Consider the following 21,409-nt stretch of genomic DNA (forward strand, 5'->3'; position numbering starts at 1 on the left):
CAAAGAGAGTCAAGATCCTTTCATTGAAGGACCTTCACTACCTTTTATAGAGCATTGGCCACTTATCTAATTGTTTGGATTTCACTTGTATAACGTTAACTAACCTTCTTCCTTGGCACTCTGTCAGCTTCTATGATGCTTTGCTGTGAGTTGCGATTTTGAATAGTTTCCAGAGGATTATTTACTTGCAAATGTGTTTAGTTCATATTATGCCAAGTGAAGTGAGGCCTTCAGGTTTAGCAACCTTGTTCAGCAGCGTGTGTCTTTTGTTTTTGAGTCTGAATGTGTTTACTGTTTTGTAACATACTAGCTTTCTTGGGACGTGGGTGGCGCTGTGGTTAAAACCTCAGCGCCTAGGGCTTGCCGATTGCATGGTCGGTGGTTCGAATCCCCGCGGCAGGGTGAGCTCCCGTCTTTCGGTCCCAGCTCCTGCCCACCTAGCAGTTCGAAAGCACCTCTAAGTGCAAGTAGATAAATAGGTACCGCTTTATAGCGGGAAGGTAAACGGCGTTTCCGTGTGCTGCGCTGGTGCTGGCTCGCCAGAGCAGCTTTGTCACGCTGGCCACGTGACCCAGAAGTGTCTCCAGACAGCGCTGGCCCCCAGCCTCTTAAGTGAGATGGGCGCACAACCCTAGAGTCGGACACGACTGGCCCGTACGGGCAGGGGTACCTTTACCTTTACTAGCTTTCTTGAATGTTGAAATATCAGAATGAAGTGTGCTGTGCACATTCAGGACACCATTCTGTATTTAAAGTTCAAACCCCTGTCTGATCCAACACCAGTTTTCATACGGCTTAGGAAAGTCATTAAACACACTGCAATGTAATGCTTCTCTTGAGCACTGAATTATCAGAATGAAATTTGATACATAATTCTCTGTTTTTGCTTGAACTTGACATTGGTAGTGTACATGCCTTGCATGCAGAAGGTCCCAGGTTCAAATCCTGTCATCTCCCATATAACAAAATTTAGGTGATGGGAAAGATCTTTGCCTGGATTCCCAAAGAGCCCCTATCACTCAGAATAGCTGTCTCAGAAAAAATGGAGAGTCCAGCTAGAGAAACATAGGAAGCTGCCTCATACTAAGTCCTCAACTCTCACATCTGAAAGAAGCTTGAGATTTTTATGTTTGTCTTATTCTTCCATAGGTTGTCTGCCGTCACATGATGAAATTGAAGTACCTGTAGATGGCTTTCCAGTAAGTGCTTTAAACTTCCATTATGTTAATTGTATCGGAAGAGATGGCAGGAGTTTTCAGTGCTGAAAGTGGTCTTACTTGTATTCATTAAAACTTTTTGAACTTTAAATCTGCGGAAGGATAACCACGTGAACCGTCTTGCCTTGTAACTATAGAGTTTAGGCTGGGTGACTTTTCTTTGTCATATTTAATTCTCAAAGACATAAGCTATTGCTTCGTTTGAGAGACATTTCTTTCTTTTTTTACCCTAGATGTGTTAATGAAAGAGTGAGTGGATATAACTAAGGCAAAGGGGTGCTAAAGTGCCTGAAGCTTAATTTGAATTATGGCTGAGCTCTAGAAGAAAAATGTTCATTGCCAAAACTGATACTTGTGAAGGTTGTAGTATTATAAAAATGTCCTCTGGTTGCATGCGGATTAAAGGGTTTAATGTCAGGCAGGCCTCATCAGGATTTAAACCTGTAACCCATTTTCAATGTTGAAGTTCAGTCACACAACATGAGAAGCACCAGCAAGATCATTAGTCCTTCAATGTTCTTCCCAAGGCTCCTGTAGACAAGTAATACACAGTGATTACAAAAAATCCATGGGTGAAATCCAGTGGACGTATGGGGAGTCAAGGGTTAGAGTTTATGGATTTCATTCACATGAGCTGGAAACTCTTGTTCTAGTTTGGATTATCAGACAGGCTTCACTTTAACTAAGGTAGTGAATTGAAAGCTTTTCAGCAATGGTCTTAGTGTGTGGTGATAGTCTATCGCTTTTAAAAGATATACAGTGATACCTCAGATTAAGAACTTGATTCGTTCTGGAGGTCGGTTCTTAACCTGGAATGTATCTAAATAAGGATTATATTACTTTCTCATTGCAGTGTTGGAAAACCCCAAAGTTGTGATGCGTTTTCAGTGGGTTTTTTGTTTTGTTTTTAGTCAAAGATTATTGCACACAAGTAGATCACTGTTTCGTAAGTGTGTGACTTAATTGCCGTATATTAAGATGAGTTACAAGCCTGGAAATGGGAAAAATTGCCAGTCTTTGCTTTTAAAAGCATATCATTACTTGGCAACACATGTGGGTCTTTCAGGCAGTATATGTGTCATACTTATAGGCAGCAGGCTGCATCATCAAGATTATCACACATTCTCATATATTTTATCTGAGAATAAACTATACCATCCCTTCTGTAATCAGATGGGGTGTGCTTCATCTGTTTAACAACATTCACAAATGTTGATAAGCAAAGATGAAAAGGTGTAGGGTGCGTGGCCATAGTTTGCCCAAAATAGCCTCATAGGCCAAATGCCTGGTGGGCCAACACTGGCCCACAGACTGGAGGCGCCAATCCTAGAGATAGAACAAAATCACCTCAGAAGGTGAAGGTCTCTTGCCTCAGGGAGCAGGAAAAACCCCCGTTAAAGGTTGGAAAATGGACACAAAATGTCAAGTTGTGGTGTGTGTTTGTTTTTACATAATTAAAAACAAACACCACAGACATGATGTCCGTATGAGAAATGTGAATATCCTGGAAGAAAGTTTCAGAAAAACAGCAACTGAAATACTGGTGTCAGTTGGCAACTTCATTAATGTTGAGCTTGAGAATGAGAAATTGGGCGGGGGGGGGATAATGGTTGGCCCAGTGATGCAATATGATATCCATTATTCTAAAAAAAAATAATATGGGGACTTTGGTGACATTTGTCTTTCATGCAAATGATGATAATGATGGGTTGAAAAGAAACAGATCATTAGGGTGTTGCCACAGCTAAATGTAAATCCCTGTGGTCATTACAGTTCCCACACGGGCTTGATGCTGACCTGCAACTTGTGAATGCATAGTGAAGTGTCATGGGCCCAGGGCCTTGCTTAGGAGGCATTTATTTATGGGTGTCTATCAATGAATTGTTACATGTTACATTGGTCACTGGTCCTTTGCCTGAAAACCATTTTTCCATAGTTTCCAATAAACATTACCATAAGTTTTCACACTTGTCTATGAAACATTAGCTCCTTATGTATTTTGCCTCAGGTGAGATTCCCCGCCCCCTACTTTTAGAGAAAACAATTGTCCAGATTACAGATAAATTCTTGAGATTACAAGAATTGTTTTGTTGGTCACATTATTTTAAAACACCACAAAAATAGAGCATTTAAACTACTTGTGGCATGCTTCTTTATTATTTTTGTAGGGAAGATCAAGCCAGTTAACTCACAAATAGTTTTGTGTTATTTGGAGTTCAAGTAATATTAGCTAAAACAGAAAATACTCTGTAAAGAATCTTACAATTTTTATGTTGGTCACTGCGGAATTACCCAGCTGGTTTTATTTAATAATTTATATGTAATGTGTTTGGGAAGGGAAGTAAGAGTCCTGACATTAGCAGACAATCCTAATTTGGGAGGCATTATTAATACAGAATAAGGATGAGGAAGTTCCACAGGAAGAACTGGGTGACCTCAAGAACTGCAGTAATGGAAATGGAATGAAACTGAGTTCTGCCAAGTAGAAGGCTGTGAACTTCGAGTGATAAGAGACGTTTTTGTTTTCGGCCGGGGGCTCAGCAACAGGGGAAAGAGCTTGGGATCTTGGTTGATCACAAAATGACTGTTTCATTGATGCCGTGTTGTTACAGTATTGCTAAGAAGATAGAATCAATGTTTGCATTGATTTTGGCAAGGAATTATTACTACATCTGTAAAATGCTCTGAAGGGACCCTGTTTGGAATGCATTGCTTGAAAAAAATTAATTTAGATTGCAACAAATGCAAGGGGGGGCAACCAGTAGGATTCTGGGAAATGCGGACCTATGTGGAGAGCACAGAGCAAGAGAATGTTGCTTTGGCTTAGCTTTTAGAAGGGTGAGTTCATGCTATGCAGAACTTAAGAGGAACATCGTCCAGTGGGGAAAATAAAAATTAATGGTTACCGATTGTCTGCTAATTTAGACTGGAGCTTTCTAATGATTGAAAATCTGATTCTAGGGCAAGATTCAGAAACCATCTCCCTGGAAAATTTGAGAGTAAAAATCAATGCTTTTTTCCAAGAATGCTGAGATTTCTGCAGAACATTTTATCATAAAAAAACCCCAGACGTTCTGTAATTTGTTAAAAATATGTTAATGCCCAGGGCAAAGAAAATCCTATGTCTTGGATTCATTTCTAAATATTTAGCTTAACTGAACTGATTAGGAATTTCCAACCAAAAGTAGCAGGATTAATCAGGAACTCTTAATCTCTTTATCCGATAATAAAGTCAAGGCAGTTTGGCAACGTGTTTTGGTTTTTTAAAAACAAAAATTATGTTCTGTAACTGCAAATTTAAATTTCTGATTACTATTTTTTCTAGTTCCAGGGTCTGAAGGATGTTCTGGGTTGGATGAGGGTAAACAAGCTGAAGCTTAATCAAGATAAAATAGATGTGCAGTGGGTGGTGGACACGTTAAAAGAAAAAAAAGGAGGAGTGTATTGAAGCATTGGCTGGAAGGGGGAAATGTTTCTTTGCCTATATGACATCAGGACTAAGAAAAGTGGCTGTCGTTAGCCCAAGGGGCCAAGGCAGGCCAATCTCAGAGGTCTGCCAGACCTAATTTAGGCCCACAAGCTGGAGATTCTCCACCACTGGTTTAAATCTTTAAAGCTTTTCATCAGCACTTAGGATTGAGCCTAGATATGCACTGACAACCGTGTGCACTCATGAAGTTTCAGTGTGATCCAGGAGTGCCAACTTGGCCCCGGAACCATGGGTGCCCGGGGCCATGGGTGCCATGAAGCGTGCATGGCCCTGGCACCTAAATTTGTGGGTGCCTGGCCCCCTCATGGGGAATTTTGTGGGTGCTCAGGGCCCCAGGGATTTGGCACCTGTGGCGTGATCTGATAAGATCATCAGTCCTAGCCAACAGCTGGAAGCCCCTGCAAACCAGCTACACTTAGCCATCATAATAGCCTAGTCTGGAAGTCACTAGTGTATGAACAACTGTGGCAAGGTAGCTGGAGTACCAACTGAAATTAATAAAATGTGCCTCTGGATACCCAAATTTCGCAAGTTAGTGCAGAGTCCAGAGGCACATTCAAGCTTTCAGGTCACCCCACCTGGGAAAGCTAGTTTGGGTGCAGGCTGTCCTAAGATAACCATCTCCTAAACTGCTTAGGGCAAGTTAGGAACAGGATCAGGCCAGATCCTGAACTTTCCAACCATGATGCCAGGGTGGACTTTGGCATGTTGTTTTTGTTCCATAGGCTTTGCTGGGGTGATTGTGGGGAAAAGATTTGTCCTGTGTGTACTGTGGACTTTGGCAAACGGTTTGTGTGTGTCTTTACCCATGAGTTGTTTGACATGTTTTTAGTTTATATTTTAAAATTGTTTTACTGGCTAAAGTTAGTCAGTGACATTTCATAAGGGTGTTCCCCCCTCCCACACACACACACACACACATACATACGCTCAGTATGAACCTTTCTTGAGAGAAAGTTAAATGGTGTTGAATGGAATGCTGGGTAGAATGAAAATGAATGTTGGGCAGCGAGGGTCAGTTGAAAAATGACCATGTGAGATATGAAAGTACAGACCAGGCCTCAGTGTTGAAGTTTAAAGTTCAGGTAAGCATAGGTATGGCAGGAAACAGACAGAAGAAATAAGAAATGTGTAAAAATAGTTTTGAGGGGTATGAAGGGAAAGGGAAATACAGCTGAAGTGCACAGCAGCAAGATTTCTGTCAGACAGTTTTTGAAGGCACAGGGGAGCCTTCAGCTCTTATTCTGTGTGGATGATATTGGTTGCCAATTAAGTACTTGTAACATAGAATGATAACTTCAGTCGCATAGACTCCATTTGTCTATTCAGTGAGCGGACAGATCTGGAAAGTCCACCACTTTGCCACCGGCAGCCAACCAGCATCAAGGTAGTGGTGATGCTGGAACTAACAAGATAGGATGCCATATCCATTTTGCCCGGAATAACATGTCTGCTAAGACTGTGGTTGTAATTTCCTGGCAATCTGGAGCTTGAGTGGAAACTTCTGTTAACATGTTATTTTGTTAATTGAATTAATGTCAAAACACGTTGTCCAGCCTTCATAAAATGGCCAACCATTCTACTGCACTGCAATATCCTAGGTTTGGAGAACAGGAGTTTGTGCTCTCAGGGTATTTTTCTGTGTGCTAAAAAAGGGGAAGATGCTATATTCTGTGCTGTACTAAACAACAAGTCACAAAGTACAGTACAGTACAGTACTAAAAAGCCACCTTTTTGCTATAGTATAGTGGTAATGACTATTGCCCAAACTATCTGCTGCAGATTGCCAAAGCCACTGAAGTTTTGCTCACAGGTTTCTTTTTTTTACAAAAATGAAAACTAATGGTTCATACTGATTTTTGAAAAAAGATTTCAGAGTTTATGACAGCTCACCTGGCCTCCATAGGTAGCAAGGAATTACATACACTACAGATAGGTGAACGGGTTCATGCAGGATTAATCTGCCCTTCCTCCACCAGCCCACTTGGTTTCTGTTCTCACTGCAGAGGAAAAGTCTTCCCTTTCTCCTTTTGTTTTTCTTTTGCAAATTAGTAACTGTCTGGTTTGTGAACTCTTACAGGTGGTGTGAACTGGTCTACTGCTGTAGTTTCTGTAATTAAATTTGTAGGCTTCATAGAACAGACTGTTGTCTGTAGAAATTTATGACACAATAACCTAGCTAGGTAAACTCAAAAGCTCTACAAAAATCTGTTAGTCGCATCAAATTTTCTGGGCTGATTTGCAGTTATAAGTAGTCTAATCCCCCATGAAGCTGAAGTGAGTGCTCTTATCACTGCTGTTCAATTTAGGAGGCAAATTTTGCATGAAGATTAGTATGTCTATGTTTGCAAGATGATTGAATTGATCCACACCTGCCAGGAATTGAACTTTGCTTGCAGTACAAAAGGTTTTGAATTAACTTTATTGAGAGTAAACTGGGCACAAGATTGCTGTCTATATCCTTTTTTGCTTCTTCAAAAGATACTCTTCCTGTTTTGCTTTTGTAGTTTGCATTCATTTGGGATCCTAAAAGAAGGGAAGTGTTGTGTCTGTAATTCAGCTATGCTTTTAGGATGTGCTTTATATGGGAAATGTTCTGTCTTAAATGACCGGAAAATATTCTGCAGATTCTAGGCCGCTGCTGAAGGTATTCAGGATGTAGGGCAGAAAATATGCAACTAATTGTAGGGAAACAGCTGTTGGCATTGAAAGTAATTGCTCTGTTCTGCAGAATCACTAAAGCAGAGGTTATTTTGAACTTGAGTCTTAATTCATAATTCAAATGGGATATGGGTGTTGCTTTTAAAAATACAGTCTTATGAAAGGGCTAATAAGCACAAGGGTCAGAAAATATGTAGCCTTTTCTAAGAGGTAGGAGAGTATAGTCTCCTTTACTCTTTTGTCAGATCACTTGTTCAGGGATAGAGGATTGTTTTAACAAGGCTTGCAGAAGAGCGTCGCGTTCTCTTACCCAACCTTCATCCTGGGAAAAGTGAGGAGAGGAGTTTCGAAGAAGAGAGGATCTCAGTCTGGTTTTCATTTTCTCTACAGCTGTCATCTGGCTTTGAGTTCTGCTGGGCTTCTACAGCTGGAGAGTCATTTTATTGCTTTTACCCAGCATCCTTTTGCTTGTGCACACAGAAATGTTTTAATAGTCTTGGAAAAAAGTCAGAGTATCTCTTAGCAACCATAGGACAGTAATTATTATACCAGCAGCTGGGAGCAAACCAGATTTCCGTTGTGCATTAAAAACTGGCGTAGGTTACTTCATAGATGATACTGGCTACCCTATGCCAGTGCTGTGGTTGAAGGATATTGAATGTGGGCGGTGCGTAATTGCTTTGGCAGTAGAAAAGAAGTGGGGATTTGTGCATCTATGTCTGTGTTTTATGTGAGATAGAGACCATCAAACACTATATTTAATGTGGCACGTTTTTATACTGTAAAAATATTTTGCTGGTTTTATTTAGTCTTGTTTTCAATACAATAGTAGCCTGTGTTTGGGCCTCTTACTGTCAGAACCGTATTTCTTGATTTTATTTTGTTGCTGCTGTTGTTTTAAGTTTTAATAACCACCCCATGACAAAACAACCTAGACTAATTGTTTCCCATCCAAAGAACTGTTCTGAAATACTTCATCAAAATGGTTTGTTTGGAAACCAAGATCTTTTTTATTAGGGACTGTGTAGCTACTGGGAGTTATGACATTAAGGAATTGAGTGTAAAAGGATGGGCACTGAGAACATGACACAAACACTGAACTTTTGTATGAACTACAGAAAAGATGTCAAGCGTTTGTTGAAAATGGTAATAACACATAAATAGCCCCCAAGACCAAATAAGGGTGTAGTTTGCAGTTTCCCACTGCACTGATATCGCCTTCGCTTCCTTAATGTTGAGAATTCATATGCCTCGAAAGGAGTATCTGAAGTCCAGACGCTGTTATAGCCCAACTCCATGCTGCAGTGCTGTGGATTGCTTCAGCAGATCCTTGCTAGTTATACTGGATTGTTAGTGGTTGTGTGGTACACTGGACTATAAGATCTTTGGACCCCAAGAAGGCTTGGCGTTTGCTAATGCACACTGTGCTTGTCAGAAAAGCTTTCCACAGCACCATCTGGTGTAGCAAGAGTTGCAGAAGAAGCTATTTCATGAGAGTGTTTTTGTAAACTCTAAAGGAAGGCAAAATGACACAGTCTTATTTGGATTGATGAATTCTCAAACCTGTCTGCACATCACATTTCTTGTAAGCCTCATGGACACTTGACCATGTTCCTCTGTTAATTGGAAGTAATTATTCTTTAAAAAATGAACTCTTGGGTGAATATGGAAAAAATACTATATACCATTATGCACCCAGATTTCCATAAAACTGGGATCAAGTTTGACTATAAATTTGTTGGTCCATGCCTGAGACAACAAAGAAATCTTCAGACCATGGTTTGGATAGCCTTTCTTATATTGGAAGTCATGCATACATTAGGTTGCCAAATTCTGTACCATTAACCATTGGGACTTGAGTGCTACAGGTAAACTTTGGTAGCAGATGCTCAGGCAGCTTGCATATAAGCTATTTGTATTCATATTTGGAGTGTGTGCATCTTGCCATGGTATGTGAATTTCCCCATCAGACATTACACTAGAAGTATTAACAGCATATAGGGATTGGTTAAACGAGCCAATGCTGTGGTTTGAAGTGGGCTTGCCCAGCAGCTAACTAAAGTTTAACAAAAACTATTGTGATAGAAGTCCTTCGGGCCAATTGGTGAGAGGACAGTCTCTAAGGTTTATGAAGGCTCATCCATGTAGAGCTAAACCACAATGTAGTCTTTCATAAGAATGCAGTCAGTGTGTCTACTTTTGCTTCCTTCTTAAGTTTCCAAATTCTAAGTTTGAGGAGCCAATGAAATATGATAGATCTTAGAGCAATGATCTCTAAGGTGTTGGGCGTTTTAAAGCTTGGAAAGTTGTTTTCCTCCCACCCACCCTTTTATGTCTATAGCAAGCATATTAACATGCTCTTCCACAACAATTGATTAGATTCTGCCCGACTTCACAATAGTCTGTTCAGCTCCTGATGAGCACTGTTTTCTACAATCTAGGAAGCTGTAAAAAGTGAGTCGCTCATTGTATTATCTTAGAATTTACTACTTATTTACTACCTTCATCACTTAGGAATGACACTTAAAAATGAATTGTGGAGAACATTGTCTTTTGTTGAGGTGGCTGAGCATCTTTGTCTATTAAATACAGTGCCCAGCTGCACAGTAACAGTACATCTAACAAGTCTCATTTTGTTGAAGGTGCAGAAAGGTGTAAGCATGTAAAGTACATTTGTCAGAAACATGCTCACAAAATGAGCATCTTCCCAAGGAACAGATTTTGTGTAGTGTGTTGCACATTAAGGCAACCTGTGCCAATATATTTTGGACTACAACTCCCATAAGTCCCAACCAGCTGTCTAAGACTGAAAGAGCTGCAGGTTGCCAAAGGCTGCATCAAGGCACAGCCATCATATACTCTGAAAACAGCAGGTGTGGCATAAGGATATATATTCTGCCTGTTTGAAGTGTTAAATTCCATGGAAATCCTTGCCCTAATTATGGTCTTGCAAATAAGCGTTCAGGTGATCACAGTTTCCCACACCAATTTGGTGGCCTTCTATTACAGAAGTGAGAGTGAGTCACACACCCAACCCGGTTGGCTGCTCTATTTCAGGGATCTGCCGGAACCAGGGGCAATTGCTGTGGTTAGTTGGTGGTCAGGTGGTTGACAAATATCAAGTCTTCAGTGCCAATCACTGCTTGGAAAAGGAAATGGCATACAATCCTCTCCGTAGTGATATTTTCTAGATGTATAAATAACCAACTGGGAAATGGAGTTTGTGTGGTCCCATATCCATACCATGCAATCATGGAAATTGTAGGTCTGAAGGGCTGTTAGTGTATTTCTTGTGCTGGGTGTGTTTGTGACTTGTACATTCAGTAAGCATTCCATAAGGGGGATACTAAAAGTATTTTTGACACTGCCTAAATGCTACCTCCAGCATGTAATCTGTGGCATTTGTTTACAATAGAATTTTTGTAAATGTTTAGTATGCGACTTGTTTTGATTTTAATTGAAGTCATATGCATTGTCATCCATCTGAATTGCTGGGATGACTCAAGCACAACAACAACAGCAAAAAAATGAATTATAATTTATTATCATTCCCAGGCTATTCCAGAAAGCATACCGAGTTTGCTAATGAAAGATCATCTTTTCCAACATGAACCTGGAGTGAGCAATGATTCTTACAAAAGCTTAAGTATAAGACCCTCAACCTTTGAAGATTTCACCTCAAGAAGACCGTTTTTCCACAACCAATCCAACCAGGTAACAGCTCTGCAACTAGAAAAAAACAGCTGTCAGAAATTTGGCTTAGTTATTTTATTGTCTAGGCTAGACCTATAATGGGAGCCAAAGCTTTTCCACTATGTTAGAGACCCATGGCAAGCCTCAGGCTCACATACTCCCTTCTCTCCCCTCTTTCATGCACCAGACTTAAAAGTGGAAGTGACTACAGGAAGAAGTTAAAAACATCTGCTTCCACTTTAGAACAAGCTATAGTTCTTTGGGTTCCAGTGTCATGGGAAGTTGCAGTTTGTTTAAAAGTAGAAGATGTTTCTGATACCTCTGGCTGTATTCACACGTGGAGTTTATTGTGTTAGTTTAACTGACTACAAGGCTAGTGCTTCTTTCCTTTTTTCTAACTTCCCTTTCATACTACACAAGCCTGTTACATCATATCTCAACCACTATACCACCATGTTGTGGTAAAGGCCATTCACACAGCAAGAACTAGCAACAAACATCAACAGATGTCAACATGCCACCACCATTCTGCTACTCTGTGCTGAAATACTAGCCTTGAATGCACTAGCAAGGAATGCACTACATGCTGGTAGTCTGCCACACAGCTCGTCATGTGAGCGGCTGTGGCATGAACCTGTGAAAACAGGAAAATCACCAGACAAAATCACATGGTTTTCCGAGTTGGGGGGAGGGTGTTTTTTTGCAATCAAATAACATCGAAATGAACGCTAAATTTGACTATATTCTCATACATATTTTCAGAAGTGGCTTTTATGTTGTGTGAAAGCTCAGTTATGATGTGCAAAATAACTACCAGGGAAACATCAGGGAAAGGGAATAAACTGTGGTGTGAATGAAGCCTTTCTCTGCTGAAAGGGGTGGTGGTGTGTGTGGCTCATGCAACTGGAAACCATGACTTCCCATTTCTTCTGAATTGAGCAAATATGTGCAGTCGCAGCAACTTCCACCTTGTGCCTCTCCCTTCCCATCTGCATGCTTCCCTGTTTTCCCTCGCCTGTTGTGTACAATTCCTTCTGTCACGTAGGAATTTTTACTCACCCAGCCTTTCTCATTGACATATACTTGCTCAGTCCCATTTATTCTGCCTTCCTTTCCACTGCCATACAGCTCCTCGAAAGATGCTAAAGTCCCTACCAGGCTATTTGCCCTCCTTCCTGGGCCTCCCAGCCACATAGTTTCCTTATTCCCCTTTAAGGTTTCCATTGTTGCCTCCAGGCAAGCAGCTTGGTCTGTGTCACAGTCCCACTCACTTCCTGCTCTGGACATTGATTTCTTCCTCTCCTCCACCCAAACAGTCCTTCACTTCACAAAGCTCTTCTTCTGTTTTCCACCTGAGCAGTAGAAATTCTTATTTTAAAAAATTACAGCAGCTAGGGAAGACTCCCCAGCAAATAGTAACATTTTTGTCAGTCAAGGGATATTTTATGAGGTCTCAAAAAATCCATTTGCCAGAGAAAAAGGCCCCCAGCGTCTCCCTTTCCCTCCAGGCTCACAAGAGGATAGAAAGAATATACATATACGTAATTTCATTTGTCTGCTGGCTCTCCACAGTTCAAGCCATGCTCAAGGCAGCTTACAAGATAACAAAAATACAATTTCCACATAAATCACAATATCTAAAATAAAGATTAAAAAAAATAACAGTTACAATCCGACCTCCCAACAAAAACTTCTGCTTTTGTAGCTGGAGTCAGCCAGGGCCCTGCCCTTTCTGGCCAGGTGAGGAAAGGCCTGCAAGGCAGGGAGCAAGTCTTCCAAGGCTCACAGCCAAGATGGTCTCATATTGTGTTGAACTCTGGAGCAAGCAGAAGCAGAACTGGCCACACACACTGCTTCTGCCCTCAGTGAAGCCCAGAACAATACAATACCTCCTGTCCCAAATTCTCAAGAGGAGAGGAGAGGTCAATGATAGCCACAGACCGCAGCTGGCTAGTAAGCAAAGTCAGGCCCTGGTTTTGTCAGTTTATTGCTATGATTTTAGGTGGAAAGAACAAAAATGTCTGATGGCATTTAAATTCGCGAGTTGCCTTTTTTTTTATTGTCAAGCCTCTAAAATCCTTTGTGGTGAAAATAGAACATTCAATGATAAATTTAATATTATCCTTTCCTAACCTTGTAGTTGATATTATGCCTCTTTTACCCACGATTCTATATTGTGGCACCCAGGTATCCTGGAGTACCTCAGACATAGGCATATGATTTTCTCTCACCTGAGTATGGGGAAATTTCCCATGTGCAGGTGTGCAAAGATCACATATGTCTACTTTGCAAGATTTATATTCGTGAATGCTACTACTTGCAGCTCTTCAAAGCATTACTCCAGCATTACAGTGTACACCACCACCCAAGGTTTTTTTTTTGGGGGGGGGGAGTTGCCTACACCAGTGTTTCCCAACCTTGGGCCTCCAGATGTTTTTGGCCTACAACTCCCATCATCCCTAGCTAGCAAGACCAGTGGTCAGGGATGATGGGAATTGTAGTTCAAAAACAGCTGGAGGCCCAAGGTTGGGAAACACTGGCCTACACCATTGTACTGTACACCCATGTAGAAAAAAAGTTTTGTGCAAAGTAGCTTTTGCCTGACTTCAGCCTGATTTCTTCTTTTCCTGACATCGTTTTTCCCCCCAAAGGTTGCAGAGCTAAAGCCCAGAACAATCTATTACTGAAGCTTAGGCTTGCATTACTCTGTTTTATTTTAGAGTGATCATCTACTTAGATTTCAAAGATTTCCCTATTTAGCTTGCTCTAGTTGTTTAGACAGTTTTAACCATTGGCAAGGGTGACCGATTACAATTTTTATTACTTTGAGCCAAGCCATTTTGAATCTCAAATATTCCAGCAGAAGTTTGCTCTGCCCTATAATGGAGTGTCTTGTTTTTGCCCTTGGCAGGGATGGGAACGGATTGTTTGCTTTTTAATCTTTGCTCATAAACTAAAACTTTATAGCAAACTTATTTTCATTAATAGTGAAAGATGTTTCTGTCATCGCTGGCCGATCCTTTAGAAGGTTATGGAAAAGTTATTTCTGTCTTGGTTTTGTGGATTTCCATTGGTGCCAGCAAAGTGAGCAACTTCTTTGGTACTGGCTACAAGTTCTCACCACAAGTGTTAATGTGTTTGTTAAGCAAGTACTTCAGTAATCAAGGACTGCTTCTTCAAAAAGTATTTTGAAATAATTCAGGCATGAGTTGCAGAGTGGCTTTTATTTCTACACCTGTAAGAAATCCTCCATCCTTTGCAATGTGATTTAAAATTAACCACTTTTTGCAGGCAGCCTGAAATCCTGGTCACACCTACCCAGAGTAAGTCCTATTAAACTCAATGGGGCTTACTTCTGAGTAGATATGCACAGAATTGTACTTGGGGGCTAGTTCCAAGAATTTCAGAAGCATGGATCACTCGAGCTCCTAATTTCTGCTTCTTTGTCATTCGGAGACTTTTTTGAGTGTTGTGTTGCGTTCACAAATCCTATTTCACATTGTTAAAGCAGAATTGCGAGTTGAATAATTTCTACTTTTGAAATTCCTGCTCTTTGTTAGACACTACCTTTTCTGAGACTCATCCTTTTTGTCCAGAGCAACCCAAAAGGTGGCAGTGGAGGAAATAAAGGCAGGTTAACTGCCTTTCCCAGTGCCCTGCCAGCAAGACTCTGTGTGTGTGTGTGTGTGTGTGTGTGTGTGTGTGTGTGTGTGTGTTTTTCTCCTCTCTTCTTCCTGTTCCAGTTTTGAATTCTCTTCTGATACTGGCAGTGCTTCTTCAACTTGTTATCATGCAATGTTATTACTTGTCAACTCTTTCCCTCCCACCCCCAATCTTTTCTTCAGGGTTTTTGTTTTTTATTTGCTTGACCTTTCCATCTCCTCATTCTTTTCATGTCTTAGGTGACCTACGATGGACATTTAGGGGAGGGATGTTCAGGACTGTGAATACCTTTGTATAGCATTTAATTGTTAAGGTGCCTAATCAGCATTAAATATGAATAGATTTCATGAAGCTGCAATCCTGTGGTTCCAAGGAGGGTGACCCATGGATTGTAGGAATCATTGTACTGAACAGGAAGAGGAAAATGCACCCACCACCACTTTTTGTCTTACCAATGCAAGCCCGGATGGGAAATGGCAGTTCATCCATTTTGGGTTCTGCCCCCCATAACACCCCCCCCACACACACACCATTTGGATTACTCTCCCTATCATGTTTGTCAGAAGCTCTTCAATTCAGTTTACAGAAAACAAGTAAGGCTGAAACCTCCTGACAATAAAGTTCTCTGGTACTTAAATCATCAGCTTGTGCTGAGAGATTCTGTCACACTTGTGTGTAGTACAAAGTGTCTTTTGCTTCCCTTTCAGATACCCCTGAAGCCAGTCAGGAATGTCAGTTTTCAGGACGACGAAGAAATTGTTCGAATAAACCCTCGTGACATTTTAATACGCCGCTATGCAGACTATAGGCACCCAGACATGTGGAAAAATGACTTGGATAGGGATGAAGGGGACGCCTCGCTGCAATGTCCCAAGGCAGATAGTAAAAAACCAGACTATCTGTACCCTTCCGGGGACGGAACTAAGTTGAATTCGCTAAAAGATTCCAAGTGTTCTGTGGTACTGAAAACGCAGCCTTCCTCGTTCAAATTGAAAAAGTCGAAAAGGAGGAAAGAGGACGGGGAGCGCTCTCGCTGCATATACTGCCAGGAAAGGTTTAATCACGAAGAGAATGGCCGGGGCAAATGCCAGGACGCTCCCGATCCCATCAAGAGATGCATCTACCAAGTTAGCTGCATGCTTTGTGCTGAGAGCATGCTCTACCATTGTATGTCAGACTCGGAGGGGGATTTCTCTGACCCCTGCTCTTGTGACACTAGCGACGACAAGTTCTGCTTGCGATGGCTCGCCCTTGTCACGTTGTCTTTCATTGCGCCGTGTATGTGCTGTTACCTCCCCTTAAGAGCGTGCCACCATTGTGGTGAGGTCTGTGGATGCTGCGGAGGGAAGCATAAAGCAGCTGGATGAACCAGTCCGGTACCAAGTTTGGGCTAACAACGTCTTTAATTTTCAGGAAGTATCTAACTCGTGGAAGCATTTGGCAAGCAGAAGGGGGAAACCTGTCGTGTATGAGAGGTCAATTCTGAAAGAAGCATCAGAACTTGTTGCATTGTGGGAATGCTGGCCACGCCAAATGATCTGCTTTTAAGTGCATGGTGCAAGTTGTGTCAGGAGTTCTTGCGAAAGGAAAGCCTTTTCTTAACGATTGGTGGTTGAAAGAAGTATAAACTGCAGTCCGTACTATAAGGGATCAACTTCAGCAATTTGTACATATTGAGGTTAGGTGATGGGGGCTGTTGAAAGAATCTATTTAGCAGAAAATTTAACTAAACCTGCAGTAGCGAGAGCTGATTTAAAACTAAGGAAAGTTTAAAACTTGGCGACTGCAAGAAACTAAATTGATTTTAAATGCAACTAAATTGCTTATAAATAGTTTTTTGGAAACAACTTTATGTACAAATAACAAATGTTTATATTTAACAAAATATATGGTACGAATTATTAAACCTTCCTTCCCCTTTCCAGTTGCAACACAGTTATGGACCACATTTCCAGTCACATTCCATGGTAGTATTTCTCAATATTTAACTAGTTAACTTAGTAGCATTTCTATTCAAAATGGACAAATCAATATTTTCAGTCTTGTTTCCCTTCAGCTACATTTTTGTATTGAGTTCTCTCTGTACATTCTGGTAATCTGAAAGCCTTTAAAATATTAATTATTGTAGTCTTGAATGACCAATGTTTTGTTAAGCACAGGTGTAATTGTCTAATGCTCTTATAAGAACATAACATTTATTTTTATATATAAATTACTCTGTATTCAGCGAAATGGCAAAGGAGTTTTTTTCCTTTCTCAACCAGCAAATTTTCTTCTAGGGTTTCCTTGATTTCAAATGTTTGGGAAAAGAAAATTACAACAAGATAATTGTCATAATATATATATATATTTATCATGCAACTTCAAACTAGCAAAGGAACAAAAAAGCATCCATTATTCTAATCTTATTTGGCCTATCAGAAATTTACAATACTCCATATATCAAACTATAACCCAGGTAGGGAAAAGCAAATGAATTTCTTGTGAATGGAAGTGGGCTTTATTTTGTCTTTGTTGTAGCATATTAATAATGAATGTTTAACTTAACATTTGGCTATGTGTTCTAAATACCAATTTGGGGAAATTTCTAAATGTCATCCATCATATAACATAGCTGAGTATACAGGTTTTTAATTAATAAAACTCTCTAAAGCAGTGAAGCAGTCATTCATTCAAAATCGTTAATGGGTGGAGGGGAAAAACCATGTGTTTAATATGCTCTTATGATTAAAATTATAATTGCACACTACCTTTTCTTTTATTTCTATGCATCCCCCCCCCCCCAGTGAAATGCTTTTGGTTTATTTTCTTCCGAAGACCATGTTCAATCACAGGAATCTTTCCTTCCCCTCCTCTTTTCAGAGCCCAGGTATCAAACTGAACAACTGTATATAACACTATCTGTAAAATACTTTTTTAAAGAAAACATTTATATTTATATGACAGCTTGAACTGACAACGTTATGTACATAGATCATCTTGAAGTATTATTTCACATTGAAAAGAAGACAAATATATTGATAACTATAGAAGTTAAGAGCTCCTTTCTAGTTTTGTACTTTAAAAAAAAGCCTGTATGGATAACCGAAGTCAGCAAACACGACACTGTAGCAGCAATCTCTTTAAATCCTTTCCTTTTATATATTTGAGAGCTGCTGCTCCAGAAGACTTTCATGCTTCACATATTGAGCTAAACTTGGTTGCCTAGATAGACTGTTAACTTTTTTTCCAAATAAACAAACAAAAACGAGACAGAGATTCGTAACCTGCATTTCACTGTTGACATAGGACCTGCATCTTGTGATATAGCATTTACTAAAACATTATGCTTTTAATTAAAAATGGAGCATGGTATCAACAACCCAAGAAAAGAACTTGCTGGCTGTACAGAAAAGTCCTTTGGAACTTTGTGTGTATGTGTGCGTATGTGCGTACTTTGGGAAGAGACAAATCTAACCATTTTCTATGAGCACTCATCGACATAGTGCAACTCTTGGTTCTTGTAGTAGTGAAACCTTATATGCTTTAAAAAAAATTACTGAATATGTGAGTTAATATTTTCAGTATATATTTAACCACTTTGCTGCTAAACATTTACTATCCTTTACTCTTGAAGAAATATTATTCCTATTTTGCTTTTGTTTTTTTAAAAAATACAAATTAATATGGATACTGGTATATAGGTTGTGTTATTTGCAACTGATCTAATTTGAAATAATTGCATTGGTTCAGTATCTGGTTTCATGGATTGTGTGATGTCGGCCACATTTGTATGTTTAGGCTTTTGCTTTAACGGGGGAATTTCTTAACTAACTGTGGCCAACTCACATATGAAGTTGCCTTATAGGGAGTCAGACCATGGGTTAATCCATCTCTGTGCTCAAATTAGTGGTCATTTTTCAAGATCTCAGGCAGACCTGCTGCTCAGCTCTGCTAACTGAGGTGCTTTTTTAACTGGAGATGCAAGTGATTAAACTAAGAAATGATGTATGGCTCTATCTTCCTGGAACAAACCATTGAATCGTCACTTCTCAATCCACTAATTCTAATTCATAGAATCTGCCATGGAGTTGTTTTGTTGAATCTCATGGATTTCAGTGCACTTAAATGTTTTTGTCCTTAAATCGGATTGTGGCCCCTTTGTGCATTTTATCTTTTCACCCTGAAGGTTTACTGTAAAGCATGTAAATTCAGGTGCCTTTTAAGCTGTAATGTAATGAGGGACTTTTCTCCAAGCCTATATCAACTCATGTGCAGTAATTGCTGAAGGATGTTCAGGTTTCAGCCTCCTAAAAGGTGCTACCTGAAAGAAGGAGTGTTCTGTCTGAGGTGAAAGCAGCTAGCTATAACATTAGGGTACCACCTACTGGACAAACATGATTTAGGAAACTTAACTTTATTCATGCAGCCTATACACACACACACACACACACACACACACACACACACACACACACATTTTCTCTGATAGTTGTTTAAAACATAAATGCCAAAATAGGGGATGGAAAGAGATCCTTGCAATTTCAGCAATTGCAGTTGTTTTAGACTCAATTGAATTAATAAACATGTCCCATTGAAAGTCCAGTAGTGTAAAACAAGACATTCTTACTATCAGGCTTTGTGGAAATGCAAATGTTCCAGACCAAAATAAAACAATAGCTGGAAGTTTCTGGTTCCTCCCCACCCCATTCCCCATCCTGTTAATTGACATTGTTGGTCTTATTCCAGAAGAGCCATTCTTGAAAGTTTAGAAGATTATATCCCACCTTGCAAAACAGTGAGCCTTTAACTTTTCTATATTATTTTGTTGTAAAAAAAAAAAAAATCCCCACAAAAGCCTACGTTTCTGTTTCATATAGAAATCTCTGGGCCAGTAGTTCTCAAACTTAGGGCCTTGAACTTGAATGAAAACAGTCATGAGTTGTACCACATGTGTCCCGCTATCCACCTGGTTGTTATGCAAAAATTCACTTATCTACACACAGTTATGCACAGCTGAGTCAGATATTTGAATAGCTGGAGTTTGCCCACTTCCTTACATGTTTGTGCTGTTCTGGTCTACGGCAGCCATTTTTGGGAAGAAACCATGCAGGGAGAGTGCAGACAGATCAGTTTTTCATTTGTCTCTATTTCATAGCTGTCAACTTTTCCCTTTTCTTGCGAGGAATCCTAATCGGAATAAGGGAATTTCCCTTTAAAAAGGGGAAACATTGACAGCTATGCTCTATTTTGCTGGTTGGCTGCAGCCATTTTGGGCAGAGGGGAGAGAGATTACGGATTAGAAATGTTCCCATAGGAAATGGAAATCGCCAGCTCACTGTGTGAATGCTTGTCTAATAATTTCCTGGGAAGGCATTGTGTTCAGAAAGTATGAACTGTGTGTATTTTTCCCACCAGCCAACACCTGGGGCACTTGAATGTTCTGGGCCCCTAAGCCGTTGCACATTAAAGTTGTTTGGAGGTAGTTTCACCTTTACCTTCACCTTCTCATCCCAACAGAATTTTGAATTTGCATGATTTTTTGAGAAATCTTGTTCTGTTCCTCCTTCAGAACCAATGTTAAGATTTGTGCCCTAGTGTATACAGATCCTTGCATATAGCAGCTTCATTACCTGCAATCTCGCCTGTGGAAGAGACTTATTCTTGCTGGGTCAGAAGGTCTCAGAGGACGCAGTTACTTTAAAAGTGGTGCCCAAGTTCAAAGCAAATTTAGATCTAGAGCACAGACTTCTGTATTGACCAAACTGCACACTTTTAAACAGCAATTTCAGATATTTTTGCATGCTGGAATGCAACATTCCCATTTTTCTTCTATAATCTTTCTGTGAGTAATCCTGTATGTGTGTACAAGGAAGAAAAACCTCGAGAACTCCCCATGTAAATAATACACAGTGTTTGTGTTGGTCTTTCGATCTCCAGAGAACATAGAACACTGTATATATGGAGTCTACAGTGGTCTACACACTCTTAAGGGAGAAGAATAAAGGAGATGGTTTAGTATTCCAATTAGTACTATTAAAGTTGGCAGCCTGGTGGTTAAAACTTGCATATGCTTTTTGGTGCACTGATGAAGTAGCATTTAAATGGCATCTCCCTGCCCCCCCCCCCCCAGCATCTTAATTGCAATAGCTGTGGTTAGCTTTTAAAATTAAAACAAAACCTAGTGGGGAAAACTTTGTATTGGGAGCTGCAGCATAATCTGTACATAGGTTTTTTCCCTCCCTCTTGTTTGTGAATATTTTGCTTAGTGCAATTTGCTTTCCACCCTATTGACCTCAAAAAAGTGCCTCACTTGTATATTATTTCCATTAAAATATTAATTGCTATCTCTTTCTACTAAATGATGTAGGTTTAAGTTTTAATTCCATGCCATTGATGTATTTCTTTCTATGTATAAGAATATAGCTGGTTACCTTGAGGACATAATGTAAATACACATACGAGTTTTAACTGTTTTGTTATCATACCCTTTGTAAGTTGCCATACTGGATAATATCATAAAACAGATTTAAGTTTCAATGTTTTCCTGCGATTACCTGATTAAAACTATCATGAAATTAAAGGGAGATATGTCATGTGTTTTTGTATTTCACTTTTGGGATGGCTCAGAGCAGGGAAAGAGGAAAATATTGGTGCAGAAGAGTACCTTTCAGAATTGTGTAGCATTAAGATGGATTCAGCAACA

General features: G+C 40.0%; 1 protein-coding gene and 1 long non-coding RNA gene across 2 annotated transcripts in view; both read left to right on the forward strand.

Annotated features, from left to right (window-relative positions):
- SPRED1 (sprouty related EVH1 domain containing 1) overlaps positions 1 to 21,286 on the forward strand; it is a 76,087-nt gene extending 54,801 nt beyond the window's left edge. The window contains exons 4-6 of the mRNA XM_081864195.1: positions 1,150 to 1,199; positions 10,924 to 11,082; positions 15,432 to 21,286. Coding sequence (XP_081720321.1) covers positions 1,150 to 1,199; positions 10,924 to 11,082; positions 15,432 to 16,091 — 869 coding nt within the window. The 3' untranslated portion in view covers positions 16,092 to 21,286. The remainder of the gene's footprint in view (positions 1 to 1,149; positions 1,200 to 10,923; positions 11,083 to 15,431) is intronic.
- The window catches only part of LOC309345265, a 332,679-nt gene that overhangs the window by 276,857 nt on the left and 34,413 nt on the right, over positions 1 to 21,409 (forward strand). The window lies entirely within an intron of this gene.

Source organism: Podarcis erhardii (genome assembly GCF_964252035.2).
Source record: "Podarcis erhardii genome assembly, chromosome: 1".
Taxonomy (NCBI): Eukaryota; Metazoa; Chordata; class Lepidosauria; order Squamata; family Lacertidae; genus Podarcis; species Podarcis erhardii.